The sequence below is a fragment of the Ammodytes marinus genome (genome assembly GCF_949987685.1).
Source record: "Ammodytes marinus genome assembly, chromosome: 5".
Classification (NCBI taxonomy): Eukaryota; Metazoa; Chordata; class Actinopteri; order Uranoscopiformes; family Ammodytidae; genus Ammodytes; species Ammodytes marinus.
In genome coordinates this window covers 28896444-28909025 of record NC_137234.1, presented here as the reverse complement: position 1 = coordinate 28909025, position 12582 = coordinate 28896444, and the positions used below count along the sequence as shown (strand labels likewise).

At 41.3% G+C, this 12582-nt stretch overlaps 2 protein-coding genes across 2 annotated transcripts; both read right to left on the bottom strand.

Annotated features, from left to right (window-relative positions):
• Positions 1 to 718: 718 nt before the first annotated feature.
• Positions 719 to 4739, bottom strand: polr2c (RNA polymerase II subunit C). Its single transcript, XM_080027367.1, has 9 exons — positions 4580 to 4739; positions 4146 to 4195; positions 3896 to 3964; positions 3708 to 3760; positions 3033 to 3161; positions 2885 to 2936; positions 2191 to 2359; positions 2007 to 2081; positions 719 to 1452 (listed from the first exon to the last, which is right to left on the bottom strand). Exons 1-9 carry the CDS (start codon positions 4663 to 4665, stop codon positions 1308 to 1310), a joined length of 828 nt encoding a protein of 275 aa, XP_079883493.1. The 5' UTR covers positions 4666 to 4739; the 3' UTR covers positions 719 to 1307.
• Positions 4740 to 4999: 260 nt separating this feature from the next.
• coq9 (coenzyme Q9 homolog) lies at positions 5000 to 12462 on the bottom strand. Its single transcript, XM_080028398.1, has 9 exons — positions 12353 to 12462; positions 10381 to 10633; positions 9715 to 9850; positions 9424 to 9566; positions 7494 to 7578; positions 7124 to 7228; positions 6228 to 6383; positions 6057 to 6110; positions 5000 to 5513 (listed from the first exon to the last, which is right to left on the bottom strand). Exons 1-9 carry the CDS (start codon positions 12408 to 12410, stop codon positions 5478 to 5480), a joined length of 1026 nt encoding a protein of 341 aa, XP_079884524.1. The 5' UTR covers positions 12411 to 12462; the 3' UTR covers positions 5000 to 5477.
• Positions 12463 to 12582: the final 120 nt, after the last annotated feature.

Here is a 12582-nt window from a genome sequence, read left to right as displayed (position 1 = left end):
TGGACAACAATATAAATCAAACAACTTAAAGCTTGTGTAAAGTTACAGTTGTGTGTTGCTGTTGAGATTTGTGCTTTTATTTTGAAACTACATTACCTTCCTTCTGGTATTTCTGAAGCTGCTGTTGTCCATCTCAACAAAACCCACACTGGGTATACAGATGCAAATACCTTAGGAGGTTCTTTACACAGTGCAGTTCAACAACCCAGAAGCACAACTATGTTAATTAGCATAAAGAAACAGTTCACAGGTGATGGCTCATGTCCTGTAATTGACAGCCAAAGGCATTTATGTACACACTAAAAAAATCAGAAATGTTGACGGTTATCTAACTGTAATTTTCTCTTTTGCTAATCACTTAAAATTGTAAATGTTATTTTTTCATCTTAACATTTTGTCCCTAGATATAAGTTATAATTCAAAGTTTATTAAGCAAAATATTGTGTTTTTGCCCCTTTCCCATGTAGTAAGTAATCCTAAACCCACTGAGAAATATCAATAAAGAAATACTTCATAAAATATCACCAAGTTTCTCAAAAAGGATTTATTTAAAAAGTAGCATTTAGCAAAATGATCTTATAGTGTATGAGTTCCACGGCTGAAACAAAACATTTGTATCATTCTGAGACATATCACATACTGACTGTATTGGATGCTTTTAGAACACAGCTCATTACAATCACTGCTGGCACAGAAAACATGTCCTGATGAATGCAAATCAATTTCACATCATTTGTCATTTTATTTCAGAATAATAATTTCTTATAACAAAAACAGTTTTTACAACTCTCACGCCAAAGAGTTCACTCATTGGTTCAAATGTCGCGCAGTTCAAGACTCACTGATACAGGAACACAGTCAGATCCAAAGGCCAGTATCCAGGGAGGATGCATTTCATTCCATAAAACACTATTTGAACGTGTGTCATGTGACCCCGAATGGTGTTAAAGGTGGTGTCAGCGATGTTGTCAAAATCAATGAATATCTCTTCATGATCCGCTTACTGTCTGTACTGTGTGCGCGCAGAAAAGAAAGCTGGTGTTAATACACAGCTAATGCTCCGTCAACGGGTATGTCAACAAAGGATATTTAACAAAGGGCGCCCACCGTTGATAGCAACATGCCCGTTTACAGAGCCTAAGCTGTGTATCAACACCAGAATTTTTTTTTTCAGCGCACACACAGTATGTACAGGATTGTAGGATGGGATACAATATTCACTGATTATGACGATATATCCAGAACCACTGACTGCACCTTTAAGTCAGCGTTGTGGCCATAGCAGAGCTGTGTAAAGGGAAGAGGTTTTAGTTGATGGTGAGCACGTCACTCTGGATCTCGTGGCTGAGGTGTGTCTGCAGGTCACTCAGTTTCTTCTTGAGAACAGCCAGCGCTGACATGACGATGGTCTCCGGCCGCAGAGAGCCACACGACTCCACGTTGTAAAAGAACCTGAGCAGGGGAATGCATCACACGTCAGCTCTTGTGCTTCTGACGCCTCCATGACGCTTCAGTTCTAGCCCATTATAAACCATTTCAAAGTGGGGACACATTTCTCATACATAAAAAAAGAGTTTGAGGACATTTGAACAAATGATTACACCTTTGCAGAAGTTTGAACCCCTGATTATGCTCCCTATCTAGTTAATAATAATGGAGTAATACCATCCTCACTGGGCATTTTAAGTTCATAGAAAAAGCTATATGGATTTCCCTTTTGGCAAACATAATAGGAGGAAAATCCCATGGACAAAATGTACTCATCAATAGTGTTGAGCAGTAACGCGTTACTAGTATTATTGTCAGGTTAATGAAGGGCTTCTTTGATAAACGTGTTATAATCCAGAACGTTTGTGTCATTTCTATTTGTTTGATGAAAAAACTATTAAGTTACTTTTGGCATGGAGTATTAAGTACAGTAGTAATATTATATTTTGAAAAGAGTAACATTTCACTTTTTGGAGTACTGAGCCCAACATCAAGTCCAGTTCTAAGAAGACTCTCACCTTTCTGGCCTTCCATTGGGGTCGTATGGAGCCTGGACCTCGTCCTCCTCAATCTCTGAGTATTCGCTCTTTGGCCTGGTAAACCACAGTAACACAATACATCAAGAAATCACTCAGTCTTTGCTTATTGTTGCACATTTAACACTGTGCCCTTATGACGAGCCATACTGAGATGTTAACATACCACTCCTCAGGCCTGGGGAAGACTGTGTGCCTCAGTGCGTTGTCTGGGTCATACTCAAAGGAGACGCCTGCGGTGGGGTTCCACTTGGCGTGCTCCTTACCAAAACCTTTCTTGGCGTACGCCCGGAGACGCAGCTCCTGACCTTTACGAAGCTTCACTAGTAAAATGTCTGTGTTGGAAGAGGAGAGTGTTGAGAGATAAGGGCAATGATTAAAATGTTGGGAGAAAACAATAGAAAAACAACGGCTGAAAAATAACCTAATGTAGGGGAAAGACTCTTAAAAAAGGTGGAGTCAGCAATTCTGGTCAAATCTGGTCAAAGCTTGTTGTCAAAATCACTTTGTCAATATCAGTGAATATGTCCTCTCAATCCACCACCTGTACGTATGTGTTGAAAATAATAATAATAATAATAAATTCAGCGTTAATACACAGCCTAGGCTCTGTAAATTGATAAGTAAACAAAGGGTGCCCACCGTAACTGGCAACATGCCCGTTTACAGAGCCTAGGCTATGATGTGACACTGGCTTTTTGTTTTTTCTCGCACACACAGTACTTACAAGTAGGGAATCACAATGAAACTATTCACCGAGTTTGACAAAGTGATTTTGACAACACGTCTTCTCCAGAATCACTGAGTCCACCTTTAAGAGGCTGCGTTTCCCCCACAATACAAAGCAACGTTAACCTTACCGTCTTGTTCTACGTAGTCATTGGGATCGTTGTCTCGACTCCTGGAAGTCACCTAGGAAATGCCAAACGAGAAGACTGTCAGCCTTTACCCCTGTTTCTGTTTCCACTCCCCACTGTAATACCATGAACAAACAGAGAGAATCCTCACCGGGATGACTCTGGGGTTGTTGGACAGAAGGTCTCGTGAGGTGACATGACGCGTCTGGTCCTCAGTGCAGCGGACGTCCATGGTCAACTCAACAGAACACTCTGGACAGAAATCATCACAGGTGCAGTCCTACAGACAGACGGAGAGAGAAGGATGGTGGTACGGTTACATCCAAGAACAGACTCTAAAATTGGACATTGGTATAATATCCCATTATGATAAAACTAGCACTTGTAGTTGAAAAAAGAAAAAGAAATCTAGTATTACAGTGTTGAATATTTGTTTGCGTATAGAAAATGCCATGCAAAGCATAATAGAAGCATAATGTTTTATTATTCAATTATTATTTGTGTTGCATTTAAACCTGCAGTGTGTAGAATTTTGGGTTTTATTTCCTAGCAGATTTTGTAGAAAGTAATTATAATATCCATAAGTACATTTAATTTAGTGCATAATAGCTGAAAAAAATGTTTTGAATTATTATTTTTTCCCTTAGAAATGGTCTCATATATGTCCATATTTCTGCATATTTATATTTGCTAAATTAAATGTACTTATGGATATTATAATTACTTTCTACAAAATCTGCTAGGAAATAAGACCCAAAATTCTACACACTGCAGGTTTAAGGGTCACTTTGGGCTACTCCTTGATGACTGATAACACAGGACTTACCCTGGAATACTGCAGTTTCTCCACAATGTCATCACTGGTGAGGGGGATGAGACCTGACAGGAAGCAGCAATGTTGTTACAGAAGCCTTACAACCATGGACATATAACTTACAACTATCAGAGCCATGTGGTCATGCTTCAACAAGATTTACGTTTACTATGTCTATTCATTAACACTGGGATACATACCAACTCTGTGTGCAACAAACTCATCGTGCAGCACTGACGAATTGGCATCGATCTGAATCCAGTCAATGGCTGCAAATAAAGAGATGCAAGTTAGGTCAAGGAGTACTTGTGGCGTGTTTCCGTCCAAAATACTACGTCATATGCTTACATTCAGAAAGGGAGACTGTAATGTGAAGCAGTGCTGTATTTCGTCACACAATGAAAGGACTTATTCACAATTATAAGCAAACAGAAAGTCACAATAGCCTACCTATAGTGGCAACCTCTGCCATGAACACACGGCGGATAGAGTTCGCAACCCTGAAAAACAAAGAGAGACGGGTGTTTTTTAGGACGTAAATTATTGAAATAAGTAACAGAATTTACTCTCAACTAGGTAGTTAAGTTGCTGACTGGGAAACATAACTGCTAAATGTAAGACGAGCCTTTGTCTTATGTTAGCTACATCATCTCTCTCTCTCCCTCATACACACGTACACACACGCACACACACACACACACACACAGTCAGAGATGCTAAGAATTAGCATTATTGTTTTTGCAGAAAGCGTAGTACCTAGGTGCACTACAGTTGTATTTACCGTACGTAACTCTTTACATGTGTTTTAATGCTGGGGAAGAATAATAATGGCTGCGGTCTGTTTCGCGCACTCTCAATGAATAGAAACAGAAGTGTATACTCACGCCAAATCAGTATTTTCAATGACAAACTTGACATTTTCGTCACTCAGTTCCGTTATCTTCACCGTCGGCTGGTTAGCATACGGCATTGTTGGACTTAAATAAACCTAATATTAACGTTGTAAAATCGTCCACAATGTTCCACTACCGCTGCTTCGTCTTCGAAGACCTCAACGGAATTATTTACAACACGGCGATTGGTCAAGAAATGTCAGCGCGATTAATGATTGGTCTACTACGAGGCAAGTGGGCGGGTCTTTCTTCAATATCCGGGTCATAGATGTCTGGAAACTCGTCTTCACAATAAAAGCCCTCATTGTTATTTTACCTGCTAAAAACTGAATTTAATTGAGGTTTATTTAATTTGTTCAAATGGGACAACCTTTTATTTGTGAGAAAATTCGACAATCCAAGTGAAAATGCATCAGTTAAAGCTTTATTGCCACAGTATCTTTTTTTCAACAGTGAGTCTAATTTGACAAATTGATTTTAAACAGCAAGGTTTATTCAAGGATGTGTGTTCCAACATTTATAGTGGGCGTGGGCGACTGATTTAATTGAAATCAGATAATGAAAAAACAAACCAATTTTAAATATACAATAATAGCTATTTTATTTAGGTCTTGATCCAACAACAACATAACAGATCTTTGCATGCTTTTTATACAAATTTAAATATGATCTTAGCAGGACTTGGACTGTGAAACAAAACAAAGTCACTGTTCCTGCAGGTCAAGAGAATGGGACACCTATGGCCTATGACAATTAATAGCCGTCCCTTGTTGAATGAAAGCCATAATCCAATCATGTTTGTGTTACAGTGAATCAGATAATCGGAGCAAAAAGAAAACTGATCTTCAGCTCTTGACACAGGATCAGTCTGAGTGAGACACGTGTTCTATCATCGTCTCTGGTTCACTCCCGCCAGGTTCTTCAGCTGTAAAACACAAGTCAAACGTCACCCACATTTCTATCAATACCTTATGTGTTAATATGTTCATAAATATAGGTTGAAATGTCAAATTGGAGGTGGAGTTAGCAAATTCTGGATAATGTTTTTTTATCAAAATCACATTTCAAAATCAGTGAATATCTCCTCATGATAATCTATCGTATTGTGTGTGCGCTGAAAGATACAATCTGATGTTAGTTCACAGCCTAGGCTCTGTAAATTGGTATGTTAACATAGGGTATGTCAACAAAGGGGACCCAGCGTATCTCACAACCAGCCAGTTAACAGCCGAGGCTTTGTAAAAACACTGGATTTATTTTTGCAGTTTACACACAGTACAGACAGGTGGTGGATCGTGAGGAGATATTTACTGATTATGGCAAAAATACGGATTTTTGACAACAAGCATTCACCAGGATTGACTGCACTGTTAAGAGCATAGATTACTTGACAGTGTTCATGCATTTAAAAATGGAAGGGAGGGTAAGAAGATTGCATTTCAATGATGAAAAACAAGCAAAGACTTACCGTAAAAGCAGCTCCCATGAGCCCTTGCACCACTGCTTCACCAGTCGCCTGCACCTGCAGATCAAAGTGGACATGAGCATCAAAAGGACAGAGTCTTCAAACTTTTCAATGACCACTCTTCTGTTCGCTTCTCTGTTCAACACTTTTAATGCTGCGTGCGGTGCCCTCTACCTGTTTAGCGGTGCCTGCCATCTTGACTACATCCTGAATACGATTGTCAAGGAAGTTCCAGGTGTCCTCGTAGTCTTGAGAGGAATCCTGGACCATCACCAGCTCTGTGGTGTTATAGATGCCCGTCAGCGCAGCCCGTTTGGTGTACCAGTTCATCTGCACACGGAAAGTTCAGATGGTGGATTTTTTTTAAAAAGGCAAGGCAATGTTATATTACACTACACGTGCTTTACTCTCAAACATATACAGCAACAAGTGACATAAGAAGAGTAAAATAATGGTGGATCTCTGGATAGACCACTTGCTAAAGTCTTTCAAACTTCTTCTGGCCAATGTGACGAGAGTACATGGTTTAACACCTCGTTACTTCAAATCCATCACTATTTCTACCTGAAGACTAATAAAACATAAGTAGGGCTATAGAACGATTATTAAAAGTCCAGTCAGGGATTCTGGAAAATGCTTGTTTTCAAAATCAGTGAATATCTCCTGACAATTCGCTACCTGTTTGCTGAAAAAAAGTCAGGTGTTAATGCACAGCCTAGGCTCTGTAAACTAGCATGTAAACATAGAGTATGTAAACAAAGGGGCCCACCATAGCTAACAACATGCCCATTTACAGAGCCCAGGCTTTGTAAACTCCACCTTTAAACCCTTAACCGCAGCTATGATAAGACGTACAGATATAGGTTTTAAATGGGGCACCAGTCAGCTAATCAGCAACAAGTCATTTCAATAGTCATGGTGTAAACAGGGACCAAGAGAGTCCCAGAGTGATGGTGGGGGGGGGGGAGTAGCCTGGAAGGTGGCAGGCCTGATACTGTAGGGGTGGTGATGAAAGGGGGACAGGGAGATAGAAGCAGAGGAGGAAAGGGAAGCGGACAGGATCCACTCACGTCTGTGGAGCGGTCTCCAGCGTAGTACCACATGTCATCCACCAGGGTGGAGAGGTGCTTCAGGCTGTCTGGGATGTTGTGAGGAAGAAGCAGGATGCTCATGGCCTGAGCACACACACAGACACACACACACACACACACACACACACACACACACACACACACACACACACACACACACACACACACACACACACACACACACACACACACACACACACACACACACACACACACACACACACACACACACACACACACACACACACACACACACACACGTCAAGAATCAAATTCAGTTTCTGTGACTATAAACTAATGAGAGAAGAGGCAGGGCTCCAATGTTGGCTCATGGTCATGCACACTGTACCTGTGGCCATGAGTCAATGTAGGGGATGTGCATCCTCAGTCTGGTCTCGACAGCATCTCTCAGAAATTCGGATGTCCTTTTTGGTCTGAAACACAGTGGTCAACGCTTCATTAAAAGCTGTAATCTGCAACAGAGCTTCAACTGTTAGAATTTATGAAAACATCAGCCTGTAGAGGGCCAATTTAAGAGGAGAAAGAGAGAGACAGTTGTTTTTCTCATACTGTGGAGTCTTTAGTCACACCAGGGACCCATATTAATCTTGAAATAACATTAAAAAGTACAGTCATATGAAAAAGTTTGGGAACCCCTCTCAGCCGGCATTATAATTGACTCTGCTTTCACAAAAAATATATAAAAGTGGTATGTCTTTAATTTACCAGGAACAGCTAAGTACTGGGATGTTTTCCAAACAAAGATTTTTTGAAAAGCAGTATTTGGTTGTATGAAATAAAATAAAATGTGAAAAACTGGCTGTGCAAAAATATGGGAACCCTTGTGGTTTTGTTGATTTTAATGCCTGTAACAGCATGTACAACTGATGAATTTTTAATCAATATCAATAATTTAATCATGAGAAAATGTATTTTAGGTGCCTAAATGCAAGTTGCACTTCTCTTTGACTCTCTGCTGAAGAGACAGAATGGGATCATCAAAACAGCTCCCAAAAGATCTGAAAAACAAAGATTGCTCATTGTCATGGTTTAGGGGAAGGCTACAAGAAGCTTTCCCAAAGGTTTCAATTGTCAATTTCGACTGTAGGGAACGTTGTCAGGAAATGGAAGGACACAGGCACAGTGGCAGTTAAACCCAGGCATGGCAGACCAAGAAAAAAACAGGAGCGGCATAGGTGGAGGATTGTGAGAATGGTTGCACACAACCCACAGATCACCTCCAAAGACCTGCAAGAACATCTGGCTGCAGATTGTGTATCTGTACATCGTTCAACAATTCAGCGCAATTTGCACCAAAACATCTGCTTTTTATAAAGACCAAATAACTTAATTTGTGTCTCATCAGTCCAAAGCATTTTCTTCCAATATGAATCTGGCTTGTCTAAATGAGCTTTTGCATACTCCATGCAACTGTATCTGTGGCGTGGGCGCAGAAAGGGCTTCCTTCTCATCACCTGGCCATACAGATGTTTTGGTGCAAATTGCACTGATTTGTTGAACCATGTACAGATACACAATCTGCAGCCAGATGTTCTTGCAGGTCTTTGGAGGTGATCTTTGGGTTGTGTGCAACCATTCTCACAATCCGCCGCATATGCCGCTCTTGTACTTTTCTTGGTCTGCTAGACCTGGGTTTAACTGCAACTGTGCCTGTGTCCTTCCATTCCCTGACAACGTTCCTTACAGTAGAAATTGACAATTGAAACCTTTGGGAAAGCTTCTTGTAGCCTTCCCCTAAACCATGATAATGAATAATCTTTGTTTTTAAGATCTTTTGGGAGCAGTTTTGATTATTCCATTCTGTCTCACTTCAGCAGAGAGTCAAAGAGAAGTGCAACTTGCATTTAGGCACCTAAAATACATTTTCTCATGATTAAACAGACATTTCTATGAGGTTCAAGGCTTAACAACATAATCCAACCAACTTTGTGTTTAAATTCATCAGTTTTACATGCTGTTACAGGCATTAAAATCAACAAAACCACAAGGGTACCCATATTTTTGCACAGCCAGTTTTTCACATTTTATTTTATTTCATACAACCAAATACTGCTTTTCAAAAAATCTTTGTTTGGAAAACATCCCAGTACTTAGCTGTTCCTGGTAAATTAAAGACATACCACTTTTATATATTTTTTGTGAAAGCAGAGTCAATTATAATGCCGGCTGAGAGGGGTTCCCAAACTTTTTCATATGATTGTACATAGTATGTGTGTAAGTGAGTGAGTGAGTGAGTGAGTGAGTGAGTGAGTACATACTCGGCCTGGCCCAGCTGGACCTGGTTGTTTTGTTCAGCCAGGATCTCAGTCAGCTGTGAGTTACACTGAGCGACGAAGTGTAGGACCAAGTCTCCTGCTCCATGAGTGAACATACCAGTGGAAGCGGAAGACAGGTCCAGTGTCTAAACACACACACACACACACACACAATGCAATCATTAGCAGAATAATAACTATTACTGACAATCTGAAATCTCCATTTACTACCATGCAACTCATTTAGTTTCTATTCTAAGCTGATTTTAGGTTGATTTGCTCTGATTGGCTCACCTCAGCACCGGCCGCGATGGCCTCCATGGTCCAGCCGTGCAGTGGGACGAACTCCAGAGCGGAGGTCAGGATTCGAGCTTGAAGCTGCTCCTCGGTCTCATACTCCTCATCCTGCTCTCCGCTGTGCTCCTGGTAACTACACACACACACACACACACACACACACACACACACACACACACACACACACACACACACACACACACACACACACACACACACACACACACACACACACACACACACACACACACACACACACACACACACACACACACACACACACACACACACACACGTTTATGTATGTAGCTGTATGTAGCTTCCGTGGCCAGTGCCGTTCTATCGCTCAGACCCATAGACTGTATATACTCTGGCCATCTTGTCCGGCATTAACCCAGACTACCAAGTAAGGCTGCTTCCGGCAGTGGAAACACAAACCAGATCTAGGGTTACTGTGCCCTGATCAGAACCTTGTTTCTCAGTGGAATCGGGGCGTTTGGTACACAGGCGTCATGTAAGGTGAGGTCCGTACTTAGGCAGAACATGTCTTTAAGACATCTACAAAACCTGGGCCTTCTCGAAAACTGAAAACGTGTTACCCCACCTTCCCATTTGCTGTGCTGTGTGTAGTGTTGTGTCCTGTGTGTTTTTGTATTGGCTGACCTGGTGTTAGCCCCGGAGGCCTCTTCAGATGCTGCCTCAGATGTGGAGTCTTCCTGGGAGGAAGCTGCTGCTGCTGCTGGCTCCTGCTCCTCAGAGGGAGCCTGGTAGTGCTCATGGTGGATGGTGGATGATGAAGAGGATGGTGTGGGGGGTTTGTCAGTTTTAGACTCATCCTGGAGCCTCAGTGCTGCCCGGTGGAAGCCTCGGCCCAGGCTGATGCACGGGGGCTTTGCTGCAGTCGGTGCAGCCACCACTGCAGGGAGAAATATATATTCATTAATTAATATAGTCATTAGCCTCTGAGGATATGGTTTGGTTAGGTCATGTATTTTACCAAACTCCAAAATGAAAATATCACTTTTATGTTTAATACTGTAGTCAAGCTCAGTTTTCATATGGTTCCATGCCTACTCTCTACAGGTGTTTGGTTTAGACTGATTTCCAGTCACTTCAGAACAGACCAATGTTTTGAATAATTTGAGCTTTCAGTACTGTGTGCTTGACTTTGTTTATTGGCAACACCCTGTCTCTTATACTGATGTGAGCTTAAAAGGGATGTTGCTTCAGGCTCCATTTTATACCACTAATGGTAATCCTTCACTGTTATCATACATCAACATTTCTCTTTCAGCCATGCTCCTCTGATTCTTGATAACTTTGTGGATAGAGGATACATCAACATTTAGTTCCTTTGGGGCGGCTGTGGCGCAGTGGGCAGGGCGGTCGACCCTCAACTATAGGGTCTGTAGTTCAATCCCCCGTCCCCCTGTCACATGTCGAAGTGTCCCTGAGCAAGACACTGACTGAACCCTAAATTGCTCTGGGTAGTTAGCCTGCCATCGGTGTAATGAATGTGTGTGTGAATTGCAACGTGGGAATGAGACCAGATCTCCTTTGAAAAAGAGTGTCCAGTCTCAATAGGATTTACCTGCTGTATAAATAAAAAAGGACTTGTAGCCTTGACATATTTCTTGCTGCAAATTTTTTGAGTATTTCTTCTTCACAGAGGACTGGGATCTAAGGCTCCTTTATCTAAAATGGATCAATTGGTTATTTTTTCATATAAAATGGTTTAATTGCTTTTTTATATATTGCAGACACCTGGTTTAAAAAAAGAACATCTGCACACTACAACCTGCGGACTAAATGATAAAGTGTTTGGTCATATGAATGGCTATACATCTTGAGACTGTAATAGTATACTAGATAGTGTGTGGAAGCTCTTTTGTAACACTCAACATTGACCCAAGAGGACCTGGCATAACATATCAGTCAAGTGAGCGGTGGGACACTTAAATAATACTTTGAACAATGCAGAATCCTGCATTACAGCACATGTACAACACAGTATAAGCACAAATTACAGTGAAGGCATCTGCCTGAAACAATACACTCTAGGGATGAACAGGTGTTTCTTACTAGCCTACCTGTTTAGGTGACACATGCCTCTTTCACACTATATTGTAACATGACTTGACCATTAATCTTATTGGATTACAATGTATGTGTGACTGGATTAAAGAGCAGCTTCTTATGATTCAGTGACAACAATAAAACTTCGCTCTGAGAAGATCGATCGAAGCTATATTTAGCCAAGCCCAATTTAGAGTAAAGTAAACCTACTTGCACAACTTATATAAGCAGAGAGAAGACGCCCCCCAGCTGCAGGAACTCGTTTACCAGGCGACGCATGTTAAACTACTGAAGGTCTACAAAACCAAAGCACCATGCCTACCACCAACAAGTAGGCTATGTGCACTTGGTGAATTAAGTTATTTAAACTTACAACATATAGTTCTGCCCAATTATGTCCTTCATGATCACCTTCTGTCACTCACAGTGACTTTGGCTCAGATAGCTAATGTCAACACTGGCTCGTGTCCTTTTCGTGTAAGAGCGTTCAGCAGGAAAATCATGTGTCATGCTGTGTATTGTTAACAAGAGTAAAGACCAACAAAGCGAACTGTCTTACCGCTGGCCAGCCCCCGGAGTGTCCTTCCAGCCCGCAGCCCTCTCAGTAGCGCCGCCATATCGAACTGGTTATTTTGGACAAAGCTGCGTCACTCTAGTGCGACTCAACTGTGAAACAAAAACAAACCAAGCTAGCAAGAATATAAACCATATAAACCCATGATACAAACCAACGAGACTTCAAAATAATGCGCATCGATTGAAATTCTAATACCTTTGAGAGGACCAAAA